Raw genomic sequence first — 25,191 nt, 5'->3', positions numbered from 1 at the left:
CTTGGAGGACTGATTAAGATGATTAATCTAGGGGTGCCTGGGTGGCTCAGTCAGTTAGGTCTCTGCCTTCGGCTCAGCTCATGATCCCAGGGTCCTGGGATGAAGCCCCATATTGGGCTCCCTGCTCAGCGGGAAGTCAGCTTCTCTCCTTCTGTCCCTCCCTGCTGCTCGTGCTCTCTAGCTCCCTCTCTCTCAAATGAATATATACAATTTTTTTTAAAAAAAGGAATATTAATCCAAATGCTTCTGGGAATTGAACCCAGTGAATCTGGGAGTCTGTTCCTTTGGCATATCTGCTCAATTACCTTCCATCACCTTAGGATTATGGTGGTTTTGATTTGAGCCTTGGGAAGCGTGTTTTTTAAAGGGCATCCCTGGACACGAAGGAGGAGTTGCAATTCCTTGCCTGCAGCTGACATCATGCTCCTGCCTTTCCCCAAACCTGTCCCTGCCCTTGGTTCATGGCTTCACTGTCTACCCTGCCTGCCACCCAGGAGATGTGCACCCTTGTCTGAGCTCTCACTTGCCAGACCCTGAGTGAGTTCCTGGAGGGCCTGCCAGACATCAGATTCGTGTGTCCCTCTCCTTCCCCAGCATTTCATTCAGACCTGTCTACGCCGGAGGCAGGAGAACCAGGAAAGTGGCTGCACACTGGAGGCTGAGGATAGGAAGGGGGAAATGGATAGACGGGTGCTCAGAAGCTCAGAAGCCTTCCCAGATGGGTGGGCCATGAGGATTGAAGGGGAGGGGAGACTGGAGAACACACCCAGCTCCTGGGCTTTGCTGGAGGGAAATCCCGGAGGAAGCCGGGATGGGTTTGCTTTACACATGTTCGTGGTGGGATAATCGAACACAGCGCTGCAGAGCAGGCAGGTATCTCCTCACAGAGGCAGTGAAATCCTGGGCCCAAGGTGAGATGCAGGTCATCCCGGGGACACACTTGAGATTCCCCCGGGAGGCCGGACAGTAGGCCCCTGGCAGATCCCAGCAGAGAAGAGATGGGCAGCTGGGAGATGGAAGGTATGGCCGGGCGGTGAGAGCGTGGGGTCCTGTGATCCAGAGGAGAACCATCGCAGGGGACAGGCAGCCACAGAGGCAGATGCTGTCAGAGAGCTGAAGGCTGATGCACCTCCAAGCCCTGCTCACCACTCCTCCCCACTCCGGGCTCAGGGAGCAGCCCCCTTGTCTGCTGGGCCATGGGGGCAGATGGGGATGGGGGTGGGGAGAGCCAAACGGAGCCTCCTGAGGCCCCCCATTCATCCTGGTCTCCCCTGGCCATGGTGCTGGAAGTGGCCCCAAATGACACAAGTCCCCCCCACACACACACCAGTCAGACCTCTGTCCCTCATCCTTCTGCTCACCTCTGCTTCTCACACCTCCTTTGTTTTTCTCTGTATCAATTGAAAGCAACTTTCCGGTGAGAGAGATGGAAAGGGACATTTGTCCTTTGAGCTAGAAGTCCAAACAGGACCAGGGTGGGCGATGCCTGAGGCTCAGAACCTCGGGCGGGGTGAGAGTGGGGTGGCCGTTAGATCATCAAGAAACACCAGGGAGAATGCTCTTTTATTCTCCAGAATCCAGTACAGCTTTACAAAGCTTAAGGAAGGCCCAGGTAGGGCTCCGCCTGGGTGATAGGAACAGAAGCGGGGAGGAGGGAGGAGGAGGAAGGAGGAGGAAGGGAGGAAGTGGAAAGAAGATGGAGCCTCCCCCACCCCCCCCACCCCCACCCCCCACCCATGCCACCTGCAGCAACACCTTCTCCACCTGGGAAATGCAGCTCCTTCCAGCACCTGTAGAGGCAGGGCTTCAGCTCCCTCTTGGCCCCCACCTCTGGCCTGGGCAGGCCCCCGGAGGCCACCTAGGCAGGCTCCCAGCTCCGCACGCCCTGCACCTAGCTCCCCTCTGGCCGGGCCTCAATGGCCACCGTGATCCTCACGGAGCCGCAGCTCGACTTCAAGTCCCAGTGCTGGCTGCCATTGAACGTTAGTGCCGGGGGACCTGACCCCGGCCTGGGGGATAGCTGGACATTCAGCCAGCGGCACCGATCCTCGCCATCACAGGCAAGCACCACAGTGCCCTCAGGGTTGCTGTAGGTGCACCGGCTCCCAACCGCCCTCTCCTCCGCATCCAGGTCCCAGGGGCCCCCCAGCTCTCCGTCCTCTGACCCTGGGGCCTGGAAGCCCAGACGGTTGCCGGTGACGGGACACACCAGCTGCTCCTCCTGCAAGGTGGGCAGGAGCTGGCCCTTCAGGTAGGGGGGGCCAGTGCAGTAGGTCTGCATGTTGAAGAGCCGGTCGCTGTACTCACGCAGCCAGCCAAAGAGGTAGGCCAGGTGACAGTCGCACTGCCAGGGGTTGCCGTGCAGGGCCAGGTTGAACAGGTTGTAGTTCGTGTCGAAGATGCCCTCGGGGAGCGTGGTCAGGAGGTTTCGGGAGACGCTGAGCAGCTCCAGCTTGGACAGGTTCTGGAAGAGCGCTGGGTGCAAGGTCGTCAGGTTGTTGCTGCCCAGGTAGAGCCTGACCAGCTCCTGCAGGTCCCTGAAGACGCCGGCGGGGAGATGGGTGAGGGCGTTGTGCGACAGAGTCAGGGAACTGAGGCTGGACAGGTTGGCAAAGGCATCCTCGCTGATGGCCTCCAGCCTGTTGTAGGACAGAGACAGGCCGAGCAGGCCCGGGGTGGGCGCGAAGAGGCCGGCAGGCAGCCCCTGCAGCGCATTCCCCTGCAGGTTCAGGAAGGTCAAGTTGCCCAGAGAGGAGAAGACAGAAAGCGGTAGGTGGCCGATGGCATTGCGCTGCAGCCACAGCTTCTCCAGCCGGAAGAGCCCCGCGAACACTCCTGGTGGCAGCTCCCTGATGGCATTGCCATCAAGGAAGAGCTCCCGCAGGCAGCCCAGCTGGCTGAACACACTGGGGGGCAGGCCGGAGAGCACGTTGTTGCTCAGCTTCAGGCTCTGCAGGCTCCCCAGGGGCTCGAACAGCTCCTCAGGCAAGCGGGACAGCAGGTTCTGGGCCAGGTTGAGGGCTTTCAGCCCTCTCAAAGGCCGGAAGAACCTCCCGGGCAGGCTCTGGAACCGGTTACCCTGCAGCTGGAGAGATTCCAGGGCGCGCATCTGCTGGAAGAGGCCCTCGGGCAGAGCCTCCAGCGCGTTGAAGTTGAGGGTGAACTCCCCCAGGGAGGTCAGGTTGGAGAAGGCGTCGGCGCTGAGGTTGGAAAAGGCACTGCCGGTGATCTCTAGGTCCTCCAGCCTGGGCAGCCCCCCAAAGGCGTCGGGCCCGAAGTGCTGGAGCTGCGTGTTGAGGAAAACCACCTTGGTCAGGTTGGGGCTGCCGCTGAAGGCCCGAGCTCCCACCGTGGTGAGCGAGGTCTGTACAAAGATGATGTCTGTGGCATGGGGCGGAATGTCTGGAGGGATGGCGGCCAGCCCTTCATCAGAGCAGAACACCTCCTGGATGAAGCAGTCACAGCCCGCAGGGCAGGGCCGGGAGGGCCTGGCCAGGAGCAGGAGGCCGGCCCAGCACAGCCAGGCTCCGGACAGCATCTCCTGATCCCAGCAGGAAGAGAGAACAGAGGTGACGCCTTGATCAAGGGCGGCCAGCGCCGGGCTGGGCCAGCCAGGAGATGGGGATTAACTCTATCAGGGAGGCCACCCCTTGGGACAGTATGTGTTTTCAGTGGTTGTTTTCATACAGCTTCATGGCAGCCTTGCAAGGTTCCTGGGACCCAGGTTCGGACCTCCTGATGGGCTGTCACGTGGCCTATCCACAGCCACCCAGCAGGTTAGTGGCAAGACAAAGACCCAGGTCTCCTGGACTTCCCATGTGCTTTCAGGTGGAGGGAAAGGGTGGAGGTGAGATTAAAAGTCATGGAAAGAGGAAAAGGAGGAGACCGTGGGTAGTATGGAATTCTTCAGGTAATGTGTAAAATCAGAGCGGGTTGTTAGTGCACAGGGAATTTTTAACCCAAAACTCTTCCTGAGTTCCCAAATCTCAGCACCTTGCAGAGCCTAATGATGGACTAGCTGTGTGCTCTTGTACATCAGCTGGGGCTGAGAGCAGCCGCAGGGAGAAAATGGGCTCTTTTATTTATTTTCCTGACGATTTTATTTACTTATTAGAGAGATAGCATAAGCAGGTGGAGCAGCAGCAGGCAGAGGGAGAGGGAAAAGCAGGCTCCCCCCTGAGCAGGGAGCCCCATGTGACACTCGATCCTAGGACCCTGAGATCATGACCTGAGCTGAAGGCAGGCACCCAACAGACTGAGCTACCTGAGCGTCCCAATAAACAGGCTCTCATCTTGAATTAGTCACCTGCTCCTTACTACCACTGCGAAATGCTCCTTTCCCACCGCCACCCCCCCCCCCCCCGCCTTCCCACCACTAAGCCCATGGAACTTTCCAACATCATCTGGACAGGAGGATTCCAGATGCAGAGATTCTACAGACCAGTGGATTTGGGGGTTTGAGGGTTTGTTTTAAATAAGAAAAGAGGATGAAGTTTTTAGTCAGCTAAAAATATCATTTTAAACGCCAGCATCCAACCCCAGCTCACAGATTGGTGCCTCAGCTTCCAGGTGTGTTGTATGGCTCATTTTTTTCCTATGTGAACCACGAGCCAACATAGAAAATTGAGAAATCTCACATTAAAATGTCCAGATTTCAGGATGATTTAGGAGCAGGGAGCTCACGTTCCCACATGACAAGACCAGCTGGAGTTGGGCTTAATTGCCCCATGGCTTTGTCCGGGGCGGGGAGGGGGGGGCGGGGTTGTCCTCCAGGCCACTACAGCTCCCACCCGTCATTTACAGGGTCTGTCGGGGGCCAGGTTCCATGAGTTCAAATACCAGCTCCACCACGTTCTAGCTCATTCTCACTGTGTGACCTTGGGTGTGTTACTCCATCCAGCTGTGCTTCACTTCCCTGGTGTGTAAAATAGGGATAGTGCTGACCAGGTCAGGATAATTGTAAGGACTGAATGAGAACACAGCCAAAAGTTTTAGGTCAGTGTCTGACGTGGAGTGAGAAATTAATAAATCTTGTTAATTATTGTTAAAAGTTGTAAGCCACCATCATAACAGAAAGGTGATTCGAACACCAAAGAAGTAGGAAGAACAGAATGTCCTTTAGATAGAATTCATTTGGCTTTACCGGAAAGAGACAGACAGGTAGGAAGGGAGGAAGGAAGGAGAGGCAGAGAGAGGAAGAAAAGAGAGATGGAGAAAAGGAAGGAAGGAAGACAGACAGAAAGAAAAAAACCTTGAAAAACATAATCCTAACTTTTCTCAGTTTACCAGTCCCCAGAAAACACTCATAATCCGCTCCATGTTGGGGTGTCTTGGCCCCAAACCCTCTTTGCTGGCCTTGTCTCTGCTGCCCTCTGCTGGCTGCCTCCTCCCTCCCGCGATTCCACGTCAGGCCAAAGGGCTCTCCATGGGCAAACACGGCGCTTACGAAAACTCCCTGTACCCTCCTCCTATTCAGACACTCAATAGTCCAGTTTTTCCAGGAATATTTCTGCCTAATCAGTAGAGAGGGACCATTTCTCCCATAGAAAGTGCGTGTCTCCCTCGAGCCCCCTCTGTCGCTTGCACCGATGCTGAGTTCACCGCAAGAAGTGGCAGGGGAGGGCTCTCACAGCAGCCGCACCTGCCTGCCACTCAGGACACGTGAGTCTGTAGCTTCTACGTGCAACCGCCGGAGAATAGAGTCTCGGGCTAAAGCTGAGCTCTGTAACTGCTTGCCTGGGGGTCATAGAACCAGGGGGCACCTTAGGTCAGACACTGACCTAAGGACTCAATGTTTGTCCTAAACATGCCATAATGCATAACAATGCATACACTCATCTGAGGTGTATTACAGATAAAGGCAGGGCTCAGGCTGTAGAAAGATGGGATGGCCATGGTCCCAGCCCCGCCTACCAGCCAGGCTGGTGCTGGAGATCCTACACAACACCCCCAAGGATCCTCAAAGAAGCCTTCCCTGGCCCCAGGAATACGGTGCCTGGGCGTATGCTCCTCGACCTAGGCAGTTAGTGTAGTTCCCTGACACGATGACTCCCTGTGGCTGTCCCCAGTGTAGGAAGACGTGTGCTTGGCATCCGGCCCAACGCTGACCTGCGTGGGCTTGGTTCAAACCCCAGTGAGTGATCGCCAGCCAGACCATGAGACTGCACGGGATTTGTCCTCCTCTGGAGGGTAAGAGGGAGCAATGTTTGTCCTAAACACGCCATAATGCATAACAATGCATACTGTGCCAGTCCCCTTCCTTGCTGACCCCTTCAGTCCTTGGTTCTCAAAGGCAGTTTCCAGAAAACCTCCGTTAGAGTGGACATGAGCGAACATATACAAGGGACCTCACCTGCTGTCTGTCCGCTCATACCTAAGGGTGGGCACTGCTGGGACCTGGTCAGCCTAGGGGAGATAGACCTGAGGAGGCGACCCACACAAGCCCTTGTTCCTGGGTACCTGAAGCATGATCGAAAACAGGGGCATAGCCTCCAGATGGATATGTGCCTTTGGTTTTGCAAACTTCTCGCTGCTGGAGGTGTCAAGGTAGGAAGAGGACCAGAACAGGGCCTCTGAAGTTCAGGAAAGGGCCCCGGTCTATGCTGTTGGAGGAAGCAGGAAATGGAATGTTCCCAAACATCCCCCCCCCCCAACCCAAGACTCCTTCTCACATCACTCTAGAATGGCTAAGAGTTTGTGCTCTGGAGTCAGACAGTATGGGTACAAATCCTGTCCCTAGCCCTCATTAGCTCTGTGGCCTTGGCTGAATTGCTTGACCTCTCTGTGCTTCCATTTCTTCATCTTCCCAACAGCAAGCTTCAGTACTACCTTCTTCATGGGGCTGTTCTGAAGATCAAATCAGATAAACCGTGTGGAAAGCACAAACCCAGAGCCTGGCCCACAGTGAGCGTTCAGCAGTAGAGCCTTAATGACCCTGATTATTCTGAGCATGGACCAGCCCCAACTTTGTTCTCAAGTTGTCACAGGGGTTAGCCATGGAAAACCTGATGAGATCATCCAACCGCCCCAGTTATGGACCAGCAAGATGTCTCTCTACAGCATTTTTTTCTGGCTCTTTCCTCCCAGCCAAGGGAAGCTTATCATTGTTTTGCCTTTGGTTGAGAGGAGCACAGATTCTGATGGCTACGGCTAGGCTACCCTGGCCATGGGCCCCTTTCCCAACTGCCCTCACGAGCAGATCACTGGGGACTCTGGAGACAGAGAACGTCCCTGCCTGGGCACTGTGGAAGCCAGCACCGGAAGGGACTGTGGGGAGCAGCCAGAAGATTCCAGCATCTCTCTGAGAAACCGCCTCTGCATTTCTGCAGAGACCAGCACATGCCCACAAAAAATGTTCCATGCTCTCAGCAAGCCAGGGGATTCTGGCCCTGGTGGGGGCAGGGGAGTGGTTGACTGGTTGCAAATGCACTTTTTCCCCTTCTCAAATTGCTTTTGGGTTGATATATTTCTGTGTGTGCCCCAAGCCAGTCCGTCATCCACCGCAGAGCCAACCCTCACTCCTACCAGAGGGTGACGGGAGCCCAGAGCCCGGATCCCAGACTGTCAGGGGACTACTGCTCTACTCGGGGATGGCTACATTGCGGTCTGCATCATCAACAGGGCTGGATTCTGTCCCTTGAGCCCCAGCACATCTGGGAGCAGGAAGAAGGGCTTCAGAGGTCCACCCGGAGCTCCTGATGGCCTCATCCAAGTCCCCTGGGAAGTCCAGCTGTCGGGTCTCCTTTCCAGAGTTCCTCCTTCCCCCGGTCCCAGCCAGCTGGCCCTCCCCAACCTGCTACCCACTTTGTCTGAGGTGTCTGGTTTCTGCATTTGTAAGTGGAAAACAATCATGATAGGAACACCACTACCTAAATGACAGCTTTGTTCGAGTTGTGGTAATTAACTGAGATAACCGGCATTGAGTTTGTGATATGGTGATATAGTTAGAAATACATATTTGGTCTTTGCCTTGACTCCTGCTACAGAGCTCCAAAAACCCTGGAAATTTCCTGAGAGATAATAGAGGGGCATTTTTTGTTACACATAATAAGGCCCTCTCGACGCACACGTTCATATTAATGAAGTGACTATCCATGGCTCTTAGTAAGCTTCAGATTATACATGAACTATTTGCAGTAGTTATCTCTGAAAAACAGAATGGTGGGTGATTTTCACTTTTTCCTTTTGTTTTATCAGAAATTCTCTACAGTTTCTAAAAAAAAAAACAGGTCACATTTGTAATAAGGTTGAAAGTCATGGGACACCTGGGTGGCTCAGTGGGTTAAGCCTCTGCCTTCGGCTCAGGTCATGATCTCAGGGTCCTGGGATCAAGCCCTGCATCGGGTTCTCTGCTCAGCAAGGAGCCTGCTTCCTCCTCTCTCTCTGCCTGCCTCTCTGCCTGCTTGTGATCTCTATCTGTCACATAAATAAATAAAAGTCTTTTAAAAAAAATGAATGAAAGTCATAAACATTCGGATTACCATGTAAGACACATAGCCCCTGAACGCATACTGTGGGCTTCCTGGACTGCTCCCCTCCCTAGAACCCATATCAAGAAGGCTCCGGGCAGCCCTGGTGGAAGAGAGCCCGCGTAGTGAAATGAGAGAAGCTGTGGGGTGCCTGGGTGGCTCAGTCAGTTAAGCATCTGCCTTTGGCTCAGGTCATGATCCCAAAGTGGCTCAGTCATGAATCGAAGGTCCTGGGCTTGAGCCCTCTGTCGGGCTCCTTGCTCCTTGGGGAGCCTGCTTCTCCCTCTCCCTCTGCCTCTCCCCCCGCTTGTTCACCTGTGTGCGAGCACTCTCTCTCAAATAAATAAATAAAATCTAAAAAAAGAAGAAGAAGAAAAAGAAGCTGTAAACGGAGCACTCCCCTTTCTTCAAACGCTTCTGCCAGGGCACCACCTCTAACTCCTACTGACACAGCCCTTTCTGCTTTAGGATGTCCCCGTGCCTCCTTATTGCAACTACACCCCGGGCCCTCACAAGTCACGCCTTCCCCAGGAAGCCATCCTTGACTAAGGACCCCACAGGTCATTCCCGTCCTCAGTGGAATTCTTGGGTTCTTCTGCTCTAACTTCTGGTCAGTTGCGCCCGTCTGACTGTGACTTCCTGGGGACTGGGGATGTTTCCTGCAGCTTGTCTTACAGGGCTGTGCACCCAACTCTGAGTGGCCCAGAGCTGAGTGCAGACCAGGTGTGCTGTGTCGAACTGACCCAAGTGTGTCTGCAGCTCTTGGTCCCCCGTATATTGTGTCTTGTGCCCCTTGTGCTTTAGTGGAAGGGGGATGCCCTTGAGCTCTGCCAGGGCTGTGACCTGGGTGCAGATTCTGACACTGCTCCCTACAGGCTGCGTGGGCTTGGACAGGTCCCTTTTTCACTCTAAGCCTCAATTTTCCCATGCATGTTTGTAACCTCATCCCTTAGGGTTAAAATGAGTCCCCAACTGGACAATACATATGTTTACATTAGATAGTAAATACAACTCATTTAACACAATACCTGCCGAATAGTGAGTAGGTGAATAGTAGTGAATAGTGAATAGGTAGCTACCTACAGATTTCATTCTTGGAGTGACTATATCAGTGAAACCAGAACTCAAAGGGGAGCCACAGGATGGCATAAACAAGGCATAAATGAAGATGAGACCAGGCAAACTTGGACATATGGTCTTCCTACTCAACCCCACTGTTCCCTATGCACTCCCAGAGCACAGAGCCCAGACTACTTTATCTCAGGACCCCCCTGCTGCCACCTGCCTCCTGCCCCAGACCAGGACCACCCCAGCTGGGGGTCACGGGGGCTTCTCATCCCACAGCAGAGGACACGCATGGTGTCTCCTGCTTGGAGCCAGGGCCAGGCTCTGACCCTCAGAGGAGTGGCCTGCTTCTCTTCTGCCCCAGAGCTGGGACCCGAGGCCAGGTTCCTCCCCCGTCCCCACAGACCCCAGGAGACCTACCTCGAGGGGCTACGAGGACACACACCAGCAGGTCCGGTTCTTTCTAGGGAGCAGAAGTATGTCTGGTGTGTCTATGATCAGTGTGAACCCAGCGGCCCCAGAGCTGATCAAAGTTCCCAGCAGTGGTCCCTCCCCTCACGTGGACAAGTGTTCCCGGAATGTCACCAGGGTCACAGGACAGGAGAGGAGAATCTGGGGCAAGGCCTCTGAAGATTAACAGAATGACCCTGGACTGTTCCCACAGACAGATCCCCACTGAGGCCAAAATCTAGCAAAGATCACAGGCCTGGCACATTTAGGGCCCCGGGGCATCCACCAGGACTTCTAAGTTTTCCAGTAGGATGCAGGGGTGAGGACCGGGGCCAGGGATCCACGCTGACACCCCCTCCCAGTGAAAGGCCGGACCGGTGCTGGGAGCCTGACAGACGAACGGCTGGCCACAGACACCTTCCTGGCTCTCAATGCCAGGAGGAAATCTAAGAGGGCTGTGGGCTTGTTCCTTGGTTTGCTGGTTTGTCTCATGAACTAACTTTCTAAACCCTCTCTGAGTTGAAAGGAGAGAAGATGAAAAGAGGTGAATTGGGGCCCAATACAGAAAGACACTCTTTCACCACAGGGCTAGCCAAGGAAGAAAGAAGTTGCTTTGGAAAATAGGGGTTTTCCTGGGGCACCTGGGTGGCTCTGTTGGTTAAATGTCTGCCTTTGCTCAGGTCATGGCCCCAGGGCCCTGCTCAGTGGGGAGCCTGCTTCTCCCTCTCTCTGCTGCTCCCCCTGCTTGTGCTCTCGCTCATGCTCTCTCTCTCTCAAATAAATAAATAAATAAAATCTTTTTTTAAAATGGTGGTTTTCCTGTCTGGAGATGTCCATCCAGGGGCTGCAGGATGAGGTAAAGAGAGAGAGAGAGAGAGTGTGTGTGTGTGTGTGTACACGCATGTATGTACACGCACACATAGCTAAGTGTGTCTTTGTTTTAAGGGGTACAGTGGGAAGGCATGATTTAGATAAGCAGCATCGGTAGTTTTCAACGGCCAGAGGCTACAATTCAAAGTAGACTGATGGCTTTAAAACTCGTTGTGTGGTATTAATATCTATCTCACTCTTTTCGCGACTTAACCAATATTTCTTAGGTATGCAAGTGGCTTTCATCAGCTAAATCCCAACGTTCTGAAGACTGTAGCAAGGAAACATCTTTCCGTGGAGACATAGTACAAATCCACACTCTGGCAGCGGTACGAGGGAGCGAGTCAGAGGGAAGAGGGGCTGGCAACACAATGCGCCCCACTCCGTCCTCCACAGCACGCAGGCCAACAGCCACAGGAGACTGTACTCCAGGAACAGCCAGGGGGGGAAACTGAGAGAAGGGGGCACACCTCTGGAGCAGACCCACAGCCAGGCTAGGGGAACAGTCCGTTCTTCCCTGCGCTCTGAATGACTTCTTGAGGCGCTGACGTTGAGTTCTAGAGAGAGAGCTTGTCTATTTACCAGTGCCACGGTGAACCAGAGAAACTGGGCATTCACTGGGATCTGGGTTCAAACTCTCGTTATTCAACTAACCAGTCCTTACACAAAGTATTTAATCTCTGCAAGTCTTTGCCTGCCCATCTGCGGAATGGGTGTGGTAGCGAGCCAGGCTGGGTGTGTGTGCGTGTGTGTGTGTGTGTGCATGCACACGCACACGCGTGAAATCAAACCGGGTAGGAGCAGCCGGCAGAACCCTGGGCGTATGTGCGCATGTGCAGAGGGGAGACTTGCATTAAGAACTCTAGGGACCTTCTGGGATATAGGATGAGGATTGTAACCCCTTTTCCCATTAGCCAAATCTCCGGAGACCCGTCTGAGGCGACAGGCTCAGTGGTGAGGGAAGGACGACAGGCTCCACCCCCCCAACAGTGTCCGGCCCCATGATACCGTGAGCACATTACTGACCCGTTTGGGCCCAGCTTCCTAGGACAAGCTTACACCTGGCAGACAGGATCTAAGAGCTAAAAGAGCCCAGGAAAATACAACCGGAAGTGCCTATCCTGGGCACAGCAGTGGGACAGAACAGCAGAGCAGATCACCCCTTTCTCACACACTGTGTCGCAGGCTGTGCAGTCCCTGGCATTCGGAGACCTGGAAAAGTCCTGAGGACACCTGGACACTTTGGAGGGAGACACCTTCACTCAGAGGGTGTCTTCTTAGGCCCTGTAACCCACTGAGACTGGTGCCAGGCTCTGATAGGAACGTGCAGCGTGCAGGAAGAGTCTCACCCACTTAAGTCTGTACACATGTGTGCTTGTGCGTATGTGCGTATGTGTGTGTGCACACAGACAGGTTAAATGAGTGCCTTTCTGGGGACATAAAAGAACCCCCAGTCTGGGAGTCTGGAGACCTGCTGCAGCGTGAGCTCAGGCATTAGTTCACTAGGGACTTGAGGAAACTCATTTCCTGCCTTGATCTCAATTTCTTCATCTATAAAATGGGTTGAACCTATTCTTAAGGCTCCTTCCAGCCACAGTGGCCTAGAGATATCATGTGCTATTGCATTTAGGTTCCCCACTCACTTTCCAAAGGCTTTTTCTCAGCTCAGAATCTGTTCTCCACGAGGGTCTGCCTGGGTCAGCCTCGCATTCATGAACAGGAGTAGAAGCAACAGGTGTGAGATCCCTTCACCGAGACATCCACGGAGAGCATGTGTCCTGTGTACACCATTTATTGTTGATTCTGTATACCAGATTTGTCATAGGTAGCATCCAGCAGACATGGACCCCTAACCCTGCCCACCAGGGCTCACACTCCATAAAACCCTGGGGGCCTAGAAATCTCTAAATGCTTCACCAAGCACCTGGGACTATTTGCAATGATTCTCTAAGTGAGGCAAACGTGATCTACTTTTGAAGGCAGCATGAAGACAACGGGTTGGTGAAAACGATCTTCCCTTAGGTGAAGGAGAGTACACAGCTGACAGAAGTAGGGGCCTGGAGAAGCACCCACCCCCTTCTCTGAACCACAGAGAGGGCTTCCTCCCTGAGCTCCCCACTCACTGCCTCCCCAGCCACCCCAGGGTTCCGTTCTGACTGTGGGATCCATGGGCTGAACTCTGTGAGCAGTTTGTAGCTAAAGGCTTGGACAGAGCAGTGTCTGGTTACCAGCTCTTGTACCTAGTTATCTCTAGCTGTCTGCTCTCCACCAGCTTCCTGAGGGTGGAAACAGATTCCTGAAACTGTTCTTTTTCTTTAGCGGGTGGGTGAGCTGAATGTTCGCCTGTATTGACAAAGCTTTTGATCCACACGGTAGCAAGGGAGGTTCCGATGGCTAAGACTGTAGGAAGCAACAGGAAAGTGATTCCCATCTTCTTTACAGATAAAAGCCCAGGACAGGCCATGAGGTCTTGTACAAAGTGTGAAGAGAAAAAGAAAACCCACAGCCCACTGAAAATGCTGCAGAAGAAAGAGTGAGTTTGGACTCGTTTCCAGGGGTAACAATAGTACCTATGCAGAGAGGTGTTGTCAAGCTTAAAGAGAAGATCCTCGTTCTTTGTTTCAAAGATACCTATACACAGTAGACACTCTTGAAAAACAGTGGTTCTAACTGGCTTTTATTCTCTTTCCTCCAACACTGACCCTTCACTCCAAATGGAGGCTGCTGGGACTGGTAAGGTGACCTAGGGGCCAGTGAGCAAACAGGGAAATTAAAATGGACTCCATCCCTACCGTAACTTGGGGGGACCAAGCAGCTCACTCCAGGCCTGAGAAGTGAGCAAATGCGATGTCTTTTTGGAAAGGGAACTCCATCCAGCTTTTCTGGCAGTTCCCTAAACAGACAACACGGTTCAGAGAACCAAAAGGCCTGCCATGGAAGAGGAGGCTCAAGGGCTCCATCCAATCCACTCAGGCAAGCTCAGAGCATCGAGTAAAGAGTTCACCACTCCCAGCCGGGGGTGCTGGAGACATCTGAGGACAGCTGCCCTCGGGCCAACCTGTGGCCTGGAGAAACATGTTGCTATCTTGGGCCCGGGAGGAAAGGAACTCCAGTGTCATGCCCACGGCCAGGACTACCCAAGGGTTCTGGGTTTAGAATGGCAGGACATACTGGGTAAAAAGGACTCCTTCCTCACCTCTCTGCCATCTCCCCCGATGGCCCCAGGATCAATCAGGCAGGACACCATCAGTGGACATGATGCCCATGTCCCAGGCTCTGGGCTTACTTCCTTTTGGCTCCTGGCAAGTCTTGGTACATGTCCCCCAGTTGCTATAAATGTTCTGAAAACATTTTGGAGACCCAGTTTTACCTTGGAGAGAAGATGTCTTTTGCCTTTGACAGGCCCCATCTTTCCCAGATTCTCTGGGACAGAGAATGAAAACTATACGGTGAACTAGTTCTTACACACATCCCTTCCTGGACCCTTTTTGTCGGGGACCTGTCAGCATCACGCACGGAGGTCTGAGGGCATTTCTTATTTGTCTTGTGGGACAGAGGAAACTAGTAAGAGCCAGTCAGGATTTCCAAATCCTTAAAGCACCTCCTGAAGTTCTTTCCTGGACAAACACAGAAACCTGAAATTCTCCATGTCACGGTTTTCACTTCTGAACTGGCAGACTACTTGTCGGGACAAAGACATGAGTTGCCACGAGCACAATTTCTTTACCGGTGTGAGTACATGGCTGGCAGAAAGGGTGGTGAATTTATGTGGCTAGCACTCAAGGAGGGCGATAACTGTACATCAGACAGCTCAAGTCTTAACAAGCAGGCCACAGGCAGCAGGAACTCCACAGAGCCCCCCAGACGCAGGGTGACCTATCTGTGTACCCCGACATTGCCTCCCATATGTGAGCATTCTGAACTTCCATGTCTAGCCGACTGGAACACTGATGGAGAATTTTACCACCCTGGAAAGATCACCAGGTTCCACTACACTTGGCTGTTCAATCGAAGGATCTCATCTCGGAACTATTTCACTTCCCCCAAATGGAAAGTGAAAATTAAAAACAGATAGAGGCAGAACATGCCCAGAAAAGGCCCAGGCAGAGAGGCCTCTGCTAAGCAGCAGACAGTTCACTGGCAGAGAAGCGTGTGTGTCTGTGGGGATCTCTGCTGTCTGCCTCTCACCGGGTCGTTCTGGGGGCCGCGGGGTGGGGGAATCTGCTAACAACGTACCCACATCGTCTCCTCCACCCCTGGCAGCTGGGCCTCAGCAAGGGCAGGCTGGCAGGGGCATCAAGGGGCCGTCCTGGCTCATGGGGACCCATCTCCACCAGCCTGTCTTCTCCAGTAAGAGCCTGGGATGGATGATACTAGTGATGTCCTGTTTCTTGGTCTGGATACTGGTTACACGGGTGTGAACTGTTTGTGAAGAGACATCACGTGATCTACACAGTCACACGCCCACGTTTCTGTACGTGTTATACTTCGGTAAGAAGCTAAAAGAGACAAACCTTAGGGATGAACTTAAGGACCCCCTCCCCCCACACACCCCCAGGACCAGGGTGCTTTCTCTATCCAGTACCAGTAAGCTGATTTTCCAGGTTGCTAAAGGTCAGACATTCTACATATCTTATTCCTCAAAGGACCAACATTTTCCAAGCAAAATTTGCGGTTTGGAAATCTCCGTGAGACTGATGTGTTGCCCAGATGCCTGTCTTCCTTTTCCGGGTATCAATCCCATGAGAGACGCTGACAGCGGCTCTCTCTGCAGGCACGGAGGGACCTCTTTCACGGCGTCCTGAAAGCCAGGTGCTTGGCAGCTCTGAGGAACCCAGTTGAGGGGGTGGAAGCCTTCTGTGAGGAGAGAACTCACCCTGCCTTCAGGAGCAGAAAATCAAGGGAGACCTTTCATTTGCCGGGACCGGGGAGAGCCATGCCATGGCCGGGAGCAGAGCGAAGGAAGGGAAATCAACTTACATCCTACTTGAGAGAGAAGCTGTCCCTGTGGAGGACTATTCCCACAAAGTGAGCAGGCGTGGTGATTGAGTCTACTGAGGCCAGCAGGACCGGGGACGCAAGGAAGCTTGTTGTCGGAGGAGAGCTGGTGAGGCTGTGGAGAAGGGCTTTCTCAAATGAAGCCCAGCGATGAGAATGAGAAACCCCACGGGGTTTTGCCATGGCGGATGGGATCTCCCTGGTGGCAGGAAGTCCCACAAGATCTAGTTCTCCTCTAGTTCTCTAGAGGAGAACCAGGCAGGTCAGGAAAAGGTGATGCACACCTTTCTCTCGGGGACCAGCGAGAGGGAGCGGGGGGTCGCTCTGTGGACCCAGGGTTGGGGCGCAGCGATGAAACTCCCAGATCCTCCAGCAGCTGCACTGTTCCCCAGCCCTGCCCCGCCTCTTTAGCACTCATTGGGTGCCTTCATCTGCATTAGGACTGTGTGGTCCCTCTTCTTGCAACAGCAACAGCAGATGCAGGCAACCAGAGAACAGACCAGGGCAATGATGCCGATGACAATGGCAGCGATGGCCAGCCCACTCTGGGCCTGGGTCATGCCCCATGTGCCACGGTCTTCGGTGACCTCGATGGTGGTCAGATCGGTGTAGTCCTCCATGGGGCTGGTGAAGTCAGTGGTGGAGATGGAGGTGGTATCAGGGTAGCTGGGTGTGTCTGGGTACTGTGGTGACTCCGGGTAACTGGGCACCTCAGGGATCACTGGGACCTGGACACTGGGGACAACCGCATTGACGTTGATAATGATGAGGGACTGACCTCGGACGCTGGGTGGGCTGAAACACACCGGAAGAGTATCCGTCCCCAGCCTGGGCTTGTTGAGCAGGAGCCAATTGTGGAGCGGAAGGATGTCTGAGTCACACCTCCAGGGGTTGTCATAGAGCCGCAGCTCACACAGGTTCCCCAGGTGATCAAAGATGCCCATGGGCAGGTTCTCCAGCTGGTTGTTCTGCAGCTGGATGGTCATGAGGCCATTGACGTGGGCAAAGATATTCCCAGGGAGCTGTCTGAGGCGGTTGTTCTGCAAGGAGATGTTCTGCAGGTTGACCAGCATGCGGAAGACGCTCCCGTCCAGCTCTTGCAGTGCGTTGGTGTGGAGGGACAGCTCCCGAAGCTCCGCCAGCCCGTTGAAGGCATCTGGGGAGATGTAGTTGATCTGGTTACGGCTAAGGATCAGCACCTGCAGCTGGCGGAGGTTGCTGAAGACGTTGTCCGGGACAGAAGTGATGTGGTTGTCGTAGAGCCAAAGCTCACGCAGGTTGTGCATCGGCCCAAAGATCCCCGGAGAGAGCTCCTTCAGGGAATTCCCAAAAAGGGTGAGACGGTTGAGCTGGGGCAGCTGCATGAAGATGCCAGGAGGCAACTGGGAGATGTGGTTGTTGGACAGATAGAGCTTCTGGAGGTTACGGTTGTTGTGGAAGAGGCCAGGGGAGAGCATACCAATCTGGTTCTGCTGGAGGGCCAGCTCCTGGAGGTTTCCACACCCATCGAATGTGCCCATGGGGATTTCAGAGAGCCTGTTCTCATACAACCGGAGGACCTGGAGATTGCCCAGGCGCTGGAAAATCCTGGGCGAGAGGTGGGTGAGGCTATTCTTGCCTAGATTGAGCTTTGTGAGGCCCACCAGGTGGTCAAAGACGCCATCGGGGATATATTCCAGGTGATTGCCATGCAGCTGTAGCTCTTTGAGGTTGCTGAACTGGGAGAAGTGTGCCGGCTGGATCTGCACCAGCTGGTTGCTGGACAGAAGGAGCGACTCAAGGTTGTTCAGGCCGTGGAAGAGGCCAATAGGCAGAACCTGAAGCTTGTTGTTGGCAAGGCTGAGGTAACGCAGGGAGCCTAGGTTACGGAAGGCACCAGGCATGATGTGAGACAGCTCATTCTTCTCGATCCTCAGCGCGATGAGGGCTGAGATGTTGAGGAACGGGGATTCACTGAGTTCGGTGATGTGTGTGTTGAGGATCTGCAGGCTCATGGCATTCCAGGGCAAGGGGGTGGGCACCGCCACGATGCGTGCCCCCGAGCACTCCACTTGGGAGGCCCTGGAGCAGGTGCACTCACTGGGACAGCCATAGTAGGCCAGCCCTGCACTCCAGGCTTGGCAGCCCACCAGCAGAAGAAGGTAATGTTTCAGCGGCATGGCCTCTACAAGGGGAGAGAGCTCATGTTAGTCAGGGCCATCTCACCGACACTGCCGTTATATTTAAGCCAACATCTTTGGTGCAAAACACTGGATTGCCTTCGAACGCCATCATCACAGACTCCAACTTATGCTACTATGGTCTGGTCAGTCAGTCTCCTCCACCTTCTCCCCATGCCTTTGCCCAAGCAATTCCCCCCACCCACGGTACTCTTTGTCCTCATCTGAATCTTTCCCATACTTCCAAGTCCACCTCAAATGCAGTCATCTCTAGGAAGCTTCCCCAGATACCGTGAGTCAGCATTAGTTACCCTCCCATGCAGGGGTCTTCCCCGTGTCCACTAGGGCCATGCCGTAGTTGGCACCGTATGGCATTTGCTGTGTTCCCGTCTGTGTCCTTCTCTAGTCGATAAGCTTTTCAAGGGCAGGGATGTTCATCTTTCATCCCTATAAGTCCCTTAAGGCGGGAACAGTATCTTGTCTGGATACAAAACCCCTGGATCACTCATCTGTGTATCCCCCAGAGCACCTGAACTTGTTGGTTGGACACGATCTCCTCAGGAGGAACATATAGGAGATGAGACCAAATAAATAGGGCCTGAACTTGGGAGAAGATGCTAAGACCACACACTTGGAGGTCTGCTGGGCAAGCAGCAGCAGCCAGCTAAGGTGGGACGCACTGCTGATCTGGTGGAAAAGGCTACAGGGCAAGCTCAGCTCTTCCCCTGCCTGGTGCCCCAGCCCCACCCCCACCCAGCACCACCTGCCCAGCCCCATCACCAGGACCGACCACCTGGCCCTTTGTGAATCTGTTCACAGGTGTTTAATGGAGACTTAATTCAAACCACCTTCCCAATGAAAGAAAATGATCTGGGCCACTTCCCATCTCACTGGAAGAGGCTTTTGTGGCTCAGCCAATGCCTGGAGCCAGCCTTCTGAGTACTAGTTCCAGTTTCCACAAGGAAACAGTAAGTGAGTAAGTCCCAGAAAACCTAAGATGCACTTTGACCTCAAAGGGGATAGGGCCAGATCCTCCCACAGGCGTGGTGTTGATCTGGGGGTGGAGCCCAGTTCATGAAAGGTTGAATGTTTGAGGTCAGGGGTGACGAGAATTACCTATCTACATAATTAGAGATTACGTATACAATGTGGTGGGGATAGGAGGTCTGGATGGAGCTCTACCTGCATGAATAGTTAAGAACCACTAACCAGCTGTTGGACCTTGAAGGAAACTTAGAGCCCTCAAGCTCAGCTTCCTCATGTGTTAAGTTGAGAGGATAACCTCCGCCCCCTTTTGAGGCCACTGAGAGGAACAAATAGTCAAAAGGATGTGAGGGTGTCTCACACAGTGCTGTGCAAATGCGTGCGACTGTCCGGGCTCATCCACAACATGGACTCTGCCAGGCAGGAAGGCCTCAAAGTGGTTTTGATCTTGGCATTCTTACTCCAGGGACTAAGGATTTCTGTGTCTGTGTAGAGCAGCCTCTGTAACTTCCATCTGAGGTTCAAAGGAGTCTCTAACTTCCAAAGGGTTAAAAGCTGCTGATCATACGTTCCCACTATTTTATGGGGATGAAGGAAGCAGGGAAACTGAGGCTCAGACCTTAAGGCCTGGAGCTCCAGATTCTTGGGTGAGCACTTTGATGCTCTTTTAACACAATGCATCTCCTTTTAATGAGCAAAAATCCTGAGTCAGAAAAAAAATTTCAAATGATGATGTGTAGGACATAAACTGGCTGGGTGGAGAAGGTATTTCTCAGGCTCTCTTCCTGAACTCATGGGGTCCTAGTCTGGGCCCACGACTCAGAATAATCCAGACTTCCCCACCTGGCCTTGAGTCAAAGCACCTTTATCCCGCCCTGTGCTGACAAGCCTGCTCTGAGGACAGAACCCAAGTTCACCCACCCAGACCTTGATTTTTTTTTTTTAAATTTATTCACAGCCATCCAAACCCTGACCTGTTGTAATCTTGCATTAAAAGCTTGATGGAGGAGAGAAAGAATAATAATTTGGCCAATAGAGTCTAGATGCTGAGACATGGGGCCAGATGAAGTTATGGACACATCTAGAAGGACGAACCTACCTAGACAAAAGTCAAGTCCAGAACCTGAGAGTGGAAAATGAATAACCTAAACAGGGGGCACAGAAAAAGTGACTCAACATCCACCCCAGGAGAAAGATTTAAGGTTTTTTATTGATAGTAACAGAGAAAGGAGACTATCCAGAAAAACAAATGTGATCTTAGCCCTCTTCCTCTGCCCTGCCCTGGTCAGGCCACACCTGTCCTGCCATGCCCAGTCCCACCCTGAACTTCAAGAAGACTAATAACAAAACTGTCTCTTGAAGGCCTGCTAGAGAAGGGCAAGGGGAGGGTCAGGAGTCCCAGAAACCAGAATATCTGAGCATCTGTTGAAGGAACTATGCATGGATACCTAGAAGAAGAGCATCTGTGAAGGAAGCTACTGGCACATTCCAAGGATACAAGAAGGACTGCCCTGGGACTCACTATGGCTTCCAAGGTCAAAAGTGGTGTGTAGAAGCTCTGAGGCAGCCGATTTCATTTCACCCCCAAAGAGAGCTTGTCTGAATCAGAATGGACAACCCATGGAGGTGGTAAGCTCCCCATCACTGGAAGTGTTCAAGCAGAGACTAAGCAACTGTCTGGAAAGGAAGCTGGACAGAAGATCCCTATACCTGCTGGGTACAGAACTGGAAGACAGCTGATGGCCTGTCTATCCCCAGGACTTCAGGATTCTAAGGCTGAGTCCCAGAGCCAGGATATGAGATCCATCTACCAAGATGGATCGTGCCTATGGTCCCAGGGGCCTGGATGGGCAGGTAGGGGTGTTTGGCCGCCCCCCGGTACATGTGTGTGCGAGACTTACCTCTGGACTGATTTCCAAAAGGTGGAGCTCTGGGGCACCTGATGATGTGCTAGCTGGTACTTAGCTATCTTTAATGCTTACTCCTATCCCCAGCATGCTTCAGAATGGTGTCGTAGCCCAACAGTCAGAGACTAAACTAAGGGTCCATAATGCGGCAAACCCAAGGCAGTCTTTGTCCAATGTCCCCATCTGTCAGGGAGGGTGTGGGAGGAGGTGCCCTTGGAGGACCCATTCCAGATCTTCTCTGCACCTGCATTCCCCAGCTGGGGTGGGGGCATCAAGCCAGCCCCAAGAAGGGCTCAGGGCCAGGGCAGGGTGCCTCCTGGCTTGGGAAGAAGAGAGAAAAGAGAATCCCCTTATGGGAACATAGCCACTGTTGTTTAAAATGAGCCACACTCAGCTTGACAAATATTGCAAGAATTTGCAGACTTTCCTTTTTATAAACCCTCATGTCTGCACAGTGAGTCTACCCTGGACCCACATGTGGCAGTTTCCTGTTTTCCAGCACTTGTCACCGCCACAAGGCACTGACTACTCCAAAGGCCCTCCGAAGAGCCCACCTCAAACTGCAGAGCCCTCTCAGGAAGGAGGGGCCATAGAAGCAGGGCTGGCCAGCCAGCTGGGCCCTGGGATGTGGAGCAAGCGGGGCAAACGTACTGAGCAGCCCGTGGCCCTCAGCAGCCCGGCACGCAGCAGCCTAATAGCCCACGCTGCCCAGGGCCGCTTGGCAGCTGTGACAGATGCCAGTTAAAGACCTACAAAGCTACCCTAATTATACCCTCCTCTCCTGGGCAGCCAAACGCGTTCCCCATCACTGCAACAACCCAGTCCAGCCCCCGTCCTAGGAGGAGGGCCAGCCTGGGATCTGTCGATCGCCCAGGAATTCCGTGAACCAAGTGGACAGACAGACAGCTCACCTGGACACTCTGACGCGGTCCCTCCCTCAGGAATAGAAGCGCCTGGCCCAGGGCTTGGGCTGTGAGTCTCTTCAGCGAGAACTACCTGTGACTCATGACTGAACACATAATTAGCCTGGAAGCCCTGGGCTTTGTTGGTTGGTGGGCTGGCACTTTTTGCTTTATTACCATCCTTCACATCCCCGAAACATGACGTCCCCTGAGAGGAGATGCCTTCTTATGTCAATGCCACAGAGCAAAGCTTCTGGAAAGAGCCCGGCAGACAAACGTGCTACTCTGGTCTTGATGCTAAATTGGAGTATGGGTTTGGGTAAATTCTCCAGGCCTCAGTTTCCCTCCTGCAAAGACTTCCAAGGGCCCTCAATAGCACTGATATCTTCTGACCAGAAATCTTGAAAGGAAATACTGACTGAAACCCTACCATTCTCTTCATCCTCCCCCATACAGGTCACCCCGAAGGGCCCAACACCTCCTGGCCTGGCCCCACCTTCACATGGAGCCCAGAAGAACTCACACCCAGCTACCTGGCAGGGAAGCACTCCCCACCCTCCCCACCCCCCGGTGATCAGTGCATCTTCAAATAGCCAGGAGCCATTTCATGGGATTAGGGAGCGTCTGGTCCTGCCTTGTCCAGTGCACCTGGGGAAACTGAGGCCCAGAGACAAGAACTCCCTCCCTGGCCTATACCCTCTCCCCAGAGAGGTCTCCTTAACCCTGATGTCATAGGCAGTGACAGGCTGCCCCATCCAGCCAAGGGAGGCATCAGGCTTGTGTTGCTGAGGGCTTCCATCCCATGGCCTCACGTCCGCACCTCCGCAGCCCCCTCCAGCCAGTATCCGCTTCCATCAAGCTGCTCATCAGGCTCAATCCAGCAGGTCCAAAATCACCGACTGAGAGGCTCAATGTATAAAGACGCTCCCATCTCGTTAAACAGGGGGTACCCACCCTACACCCCAAATTAGTACATAAAAATCATCTGGAAGATCCTGGGATGCTTGCTTCATAGACCTGAGCTCACAGCACTGCAGCCATGAGGATTAAAGGAGTACTCCCTACAACACCCTTAGAGTCCTCCTTGGTGCTACTCTTGGTGCTCTACTAAATGTCAGTGACAATTCCTGTTCATTCTGCTGTGGAGTAAAACCAGGATCTCCACGGCTCCACCCACAGGGGTCCTGATTCCTAGGTCTGGCTGGGCCCAGGAGTCTGCACTGTTTAACAAATTCCCCAGGTGACTCTGATGTACGTGCCTACCTTCGACACTCAGAAGCACCCCTTGGGGTGTAGCCCAGCCTCAAGACATGCTCCTGACCTGCATCATTTACTGGCAAGAACAGAGAGACTGAGCTCAGGACCAGGGAGGCTGAACGTTGGGCCACGACCTGGCCTAGAGACCTCTGCTCATATTTCCTTCCGCAGCCCTTTCTGCAGCTGTGTCAGAAACCTGGTATTGGTGCTAAACTGAAGCCAGCCATAGAGGCTACTTCCAGAAGCAGTGCTTAGAGCCCGGGGCATCAGGGCGCAAGGGCTTTTTGAGACTATCCAGTCAAACCAACTGGTTATTTTGTAGATGGGAAAACTAAGGGGCCCAAAGTGGGGAGGGGACTAATCCAAAGTCATACAGTCAGTTGAAGATTTCCAACACCCAGAGCAAGACTCTACCGAAGTGTAGAGCTTGGTGAACCCCTGAATCTTATCACGAGGCTTCAGGACCTTATCAGCCACGTGTGTGACGGTGCCTGGAAGAGGGGAAGAGGTGGCTTTACTCCTCTGTCCTAAAATAGCGTCAGGCTCATATACAAGCCACCCTCCGGCTGCCCAGCATTATTAACCAAGGCCAAGCGCCCCTCCCAACTCCCAGGCTGCACAGTTTGGGGGAATGTTCTTCCTTAAAGTTGCTCTTATGCCCATGTTAGCTCAGTTTCACCTGGAGTGGCCTGGAAGAGCAGATGGAGGGAAGGAGCAGAGGGGTTGCCAGGAAGGGTTAATCCCATAATTTCAACACACAGCCTCTTCAGGGATTTACCCGAATTAAGAACATTGCATCCAAAACACAAGGCATCCTGGAGCCCCAGGGGAAGACCGGCCACACCCTCACTCCCCACTTGGCTCAGCTGTGACCCCATCTCTCCTGGACCTTCAAAGCCGAAACATTGTTCGTTTGTTTAAAAAAGAAAATGAGTAAGAAAAAGTAATTCCTTTCCAGCCCCAGGGTTTGGGGAGGTAGGGCTTCCGGCAGAGACCAGAGCAGGGCTGTAATTAGCCTGGCAAAGCGGCAGGGGGTACAAACTTGCCAGCAGAGCAGGGAGAATCTCCCACTCGGGGCTGAAGCTACAGCCCCCTCCTCAGGCTGACACCTTGTGGACCCCAAATAGAGGTGGGTGAACCCCCACAAGGCATCTTGGAGATGCTTTCTAAATCCTGTGTCCCCAAAGCCCGAGAGGCCATGAAACCAGAAGATATAACTGTTGCTTCGTGGTCGGGATTCTGGGAAGCAATTTGCCATGTGTAATCACAGCCTCAGGAGTACTTGCTGGCAGGACCGAGCTGGGACTGAGCTGGGACCAAGCTGGGACCGAGCTTCTCCCCTGCCTCTGTTTATTTCTCCCCATCTGGATCTACTCGCACCCACAGCCCCCCATCCCCTCCAGTTACTGAGCAAGCCCCCATGGAGCGCCCACCAGCCCTGGGGGAGCCTGGGGTGCCCTGACTTTCTGCGGGGCGTGTTCAGAATGCTCCCCCGCCCCAACCTCACTCACATACTGGTGTCCTCATGGCCAAGCCCGCCTGCTGACTCAAGACCACAGGCAAATGGGACTGTCTGGCCTCGAATGCACCCCAGATGTCCTATCGATACAGAATGAGAGACGTGCCAGCACTTAGAGAAGTTCTAGATTCTGGGGGCAGTGGTACCAACACAGATGGGAGCTGCGGGAGATGAAGACAGGATTCCAGATAATCCCAGGGAAGCTGGAGCCTGACGGGCAGACATCCAGCACCTTCAGCCTGAGGGACACCTTCTCCAAGAACATTGCAGACTGCCCTGAGGGAACACATTTGGCCTTGGCTCACTCACACTCTGGCACAGGTGGGAAAGCTCTAGGAAAGTTCCGGTTTTCCTTAGCTGGTTCCTTGGCCTTGTTCTGCCTCAGTATTTGGGCAGAGACACCAGTAAAGCTACACCAGCATCACAATTTTAAATGCACACCACCCTCATCACAATTCCTTTATGGGCCTGACCCCCTGCTCAGGACTGGCAGCCATGGCCACACCTGGACATATCCAGCTGGCCAGACAGCAAAGCCACCCAAATGGAGTGGCCTAAACCACACACAGGCTCAGAACCTGAAACAACTCTGAGTCCGCCGCTGAGATCCAG

General features: G+C 53.5%; 2 protein-coding genes across 2 annotated transcripts; both read right to left on the bottom strand.

Annotated features, from left to right (window-relative positions):
- Positions 1-1,733: 1,733 nt before the first annotated feature.
- Positions 1,734-10,054, bottom strand: CPN2 (carboxypeptidase N subunit 2). Its single transcript, XM_059163112.1, has 2 exons — positions 9,954-10,054; positions 1,734-3,541 (listed from the first exon to the last, which is right to left on the bottom strand). Exon 2 carries the CDS (start codon positions 3,536-3,538, stop codon positions 1,892-1,894), a length of 1,647 nt encoding a protein of 548 aa, XP_059019095.1. The 5' UTR covers positions 3,539-3,541; positions 9,954-10,054; the 3' UTR covers positions 1,734-1,891.
- Positions 10,055-16,258: 6,204 nt separating this feature from the next.
- Positions 16,259-18,019, bottom strand: LRRC15 (leucine rich repeat containing 15). Its single transcript, XM_059165211.1, has one exon. The coding sequence runs from the start codon at positions 18,008-18,010 to the stop codon at positions 16,259-16,261; it is 1,752 nt and encodes a 583-aa protein (XP_059021194.1). The 5' UTR covers positions 18,011-18,019.
- Between the last annotated feature and the right edge of the window lie 7,172 nt (positions 18,020-25,191).

This window comes from Mustela lutreola, chromosome 2 (assembly GCF_030435805.1).
Source record: "Mustela lutreola isolate mMusLut2 chromosome 2, mMusLut2.pri, whole genome shotgun sequence".
Classification (NCBI taxonomy): Eukaryota; Metazoa; Chordata; class Mammalia; order Carnivora; family Mustelidae; genus Mustela; species Mustela lutreola.
Note: the sequence above shows the minus strand (reverse complement) of the source record. Positions and strands in the feature narration are given on the sequence as shown.

Excerpts from the sequence above, each read along its gene's own strand:
- LRRC15 (XM_059165211.1), bottom strand. The coding sequence starts at position 18,010 with ATGCCGCTGAAACATTACCTTCTTCTGCTGGTGGGCTGCCAAGCCTGG.
- CPN2 (XM_059163112.1), bottom strand. The coding sequence starts at position 3,538 with ATGCTGTCCGGAGCCTGGCTGTGCTGGGCCGGCCTCCTGCTCCTGGCC.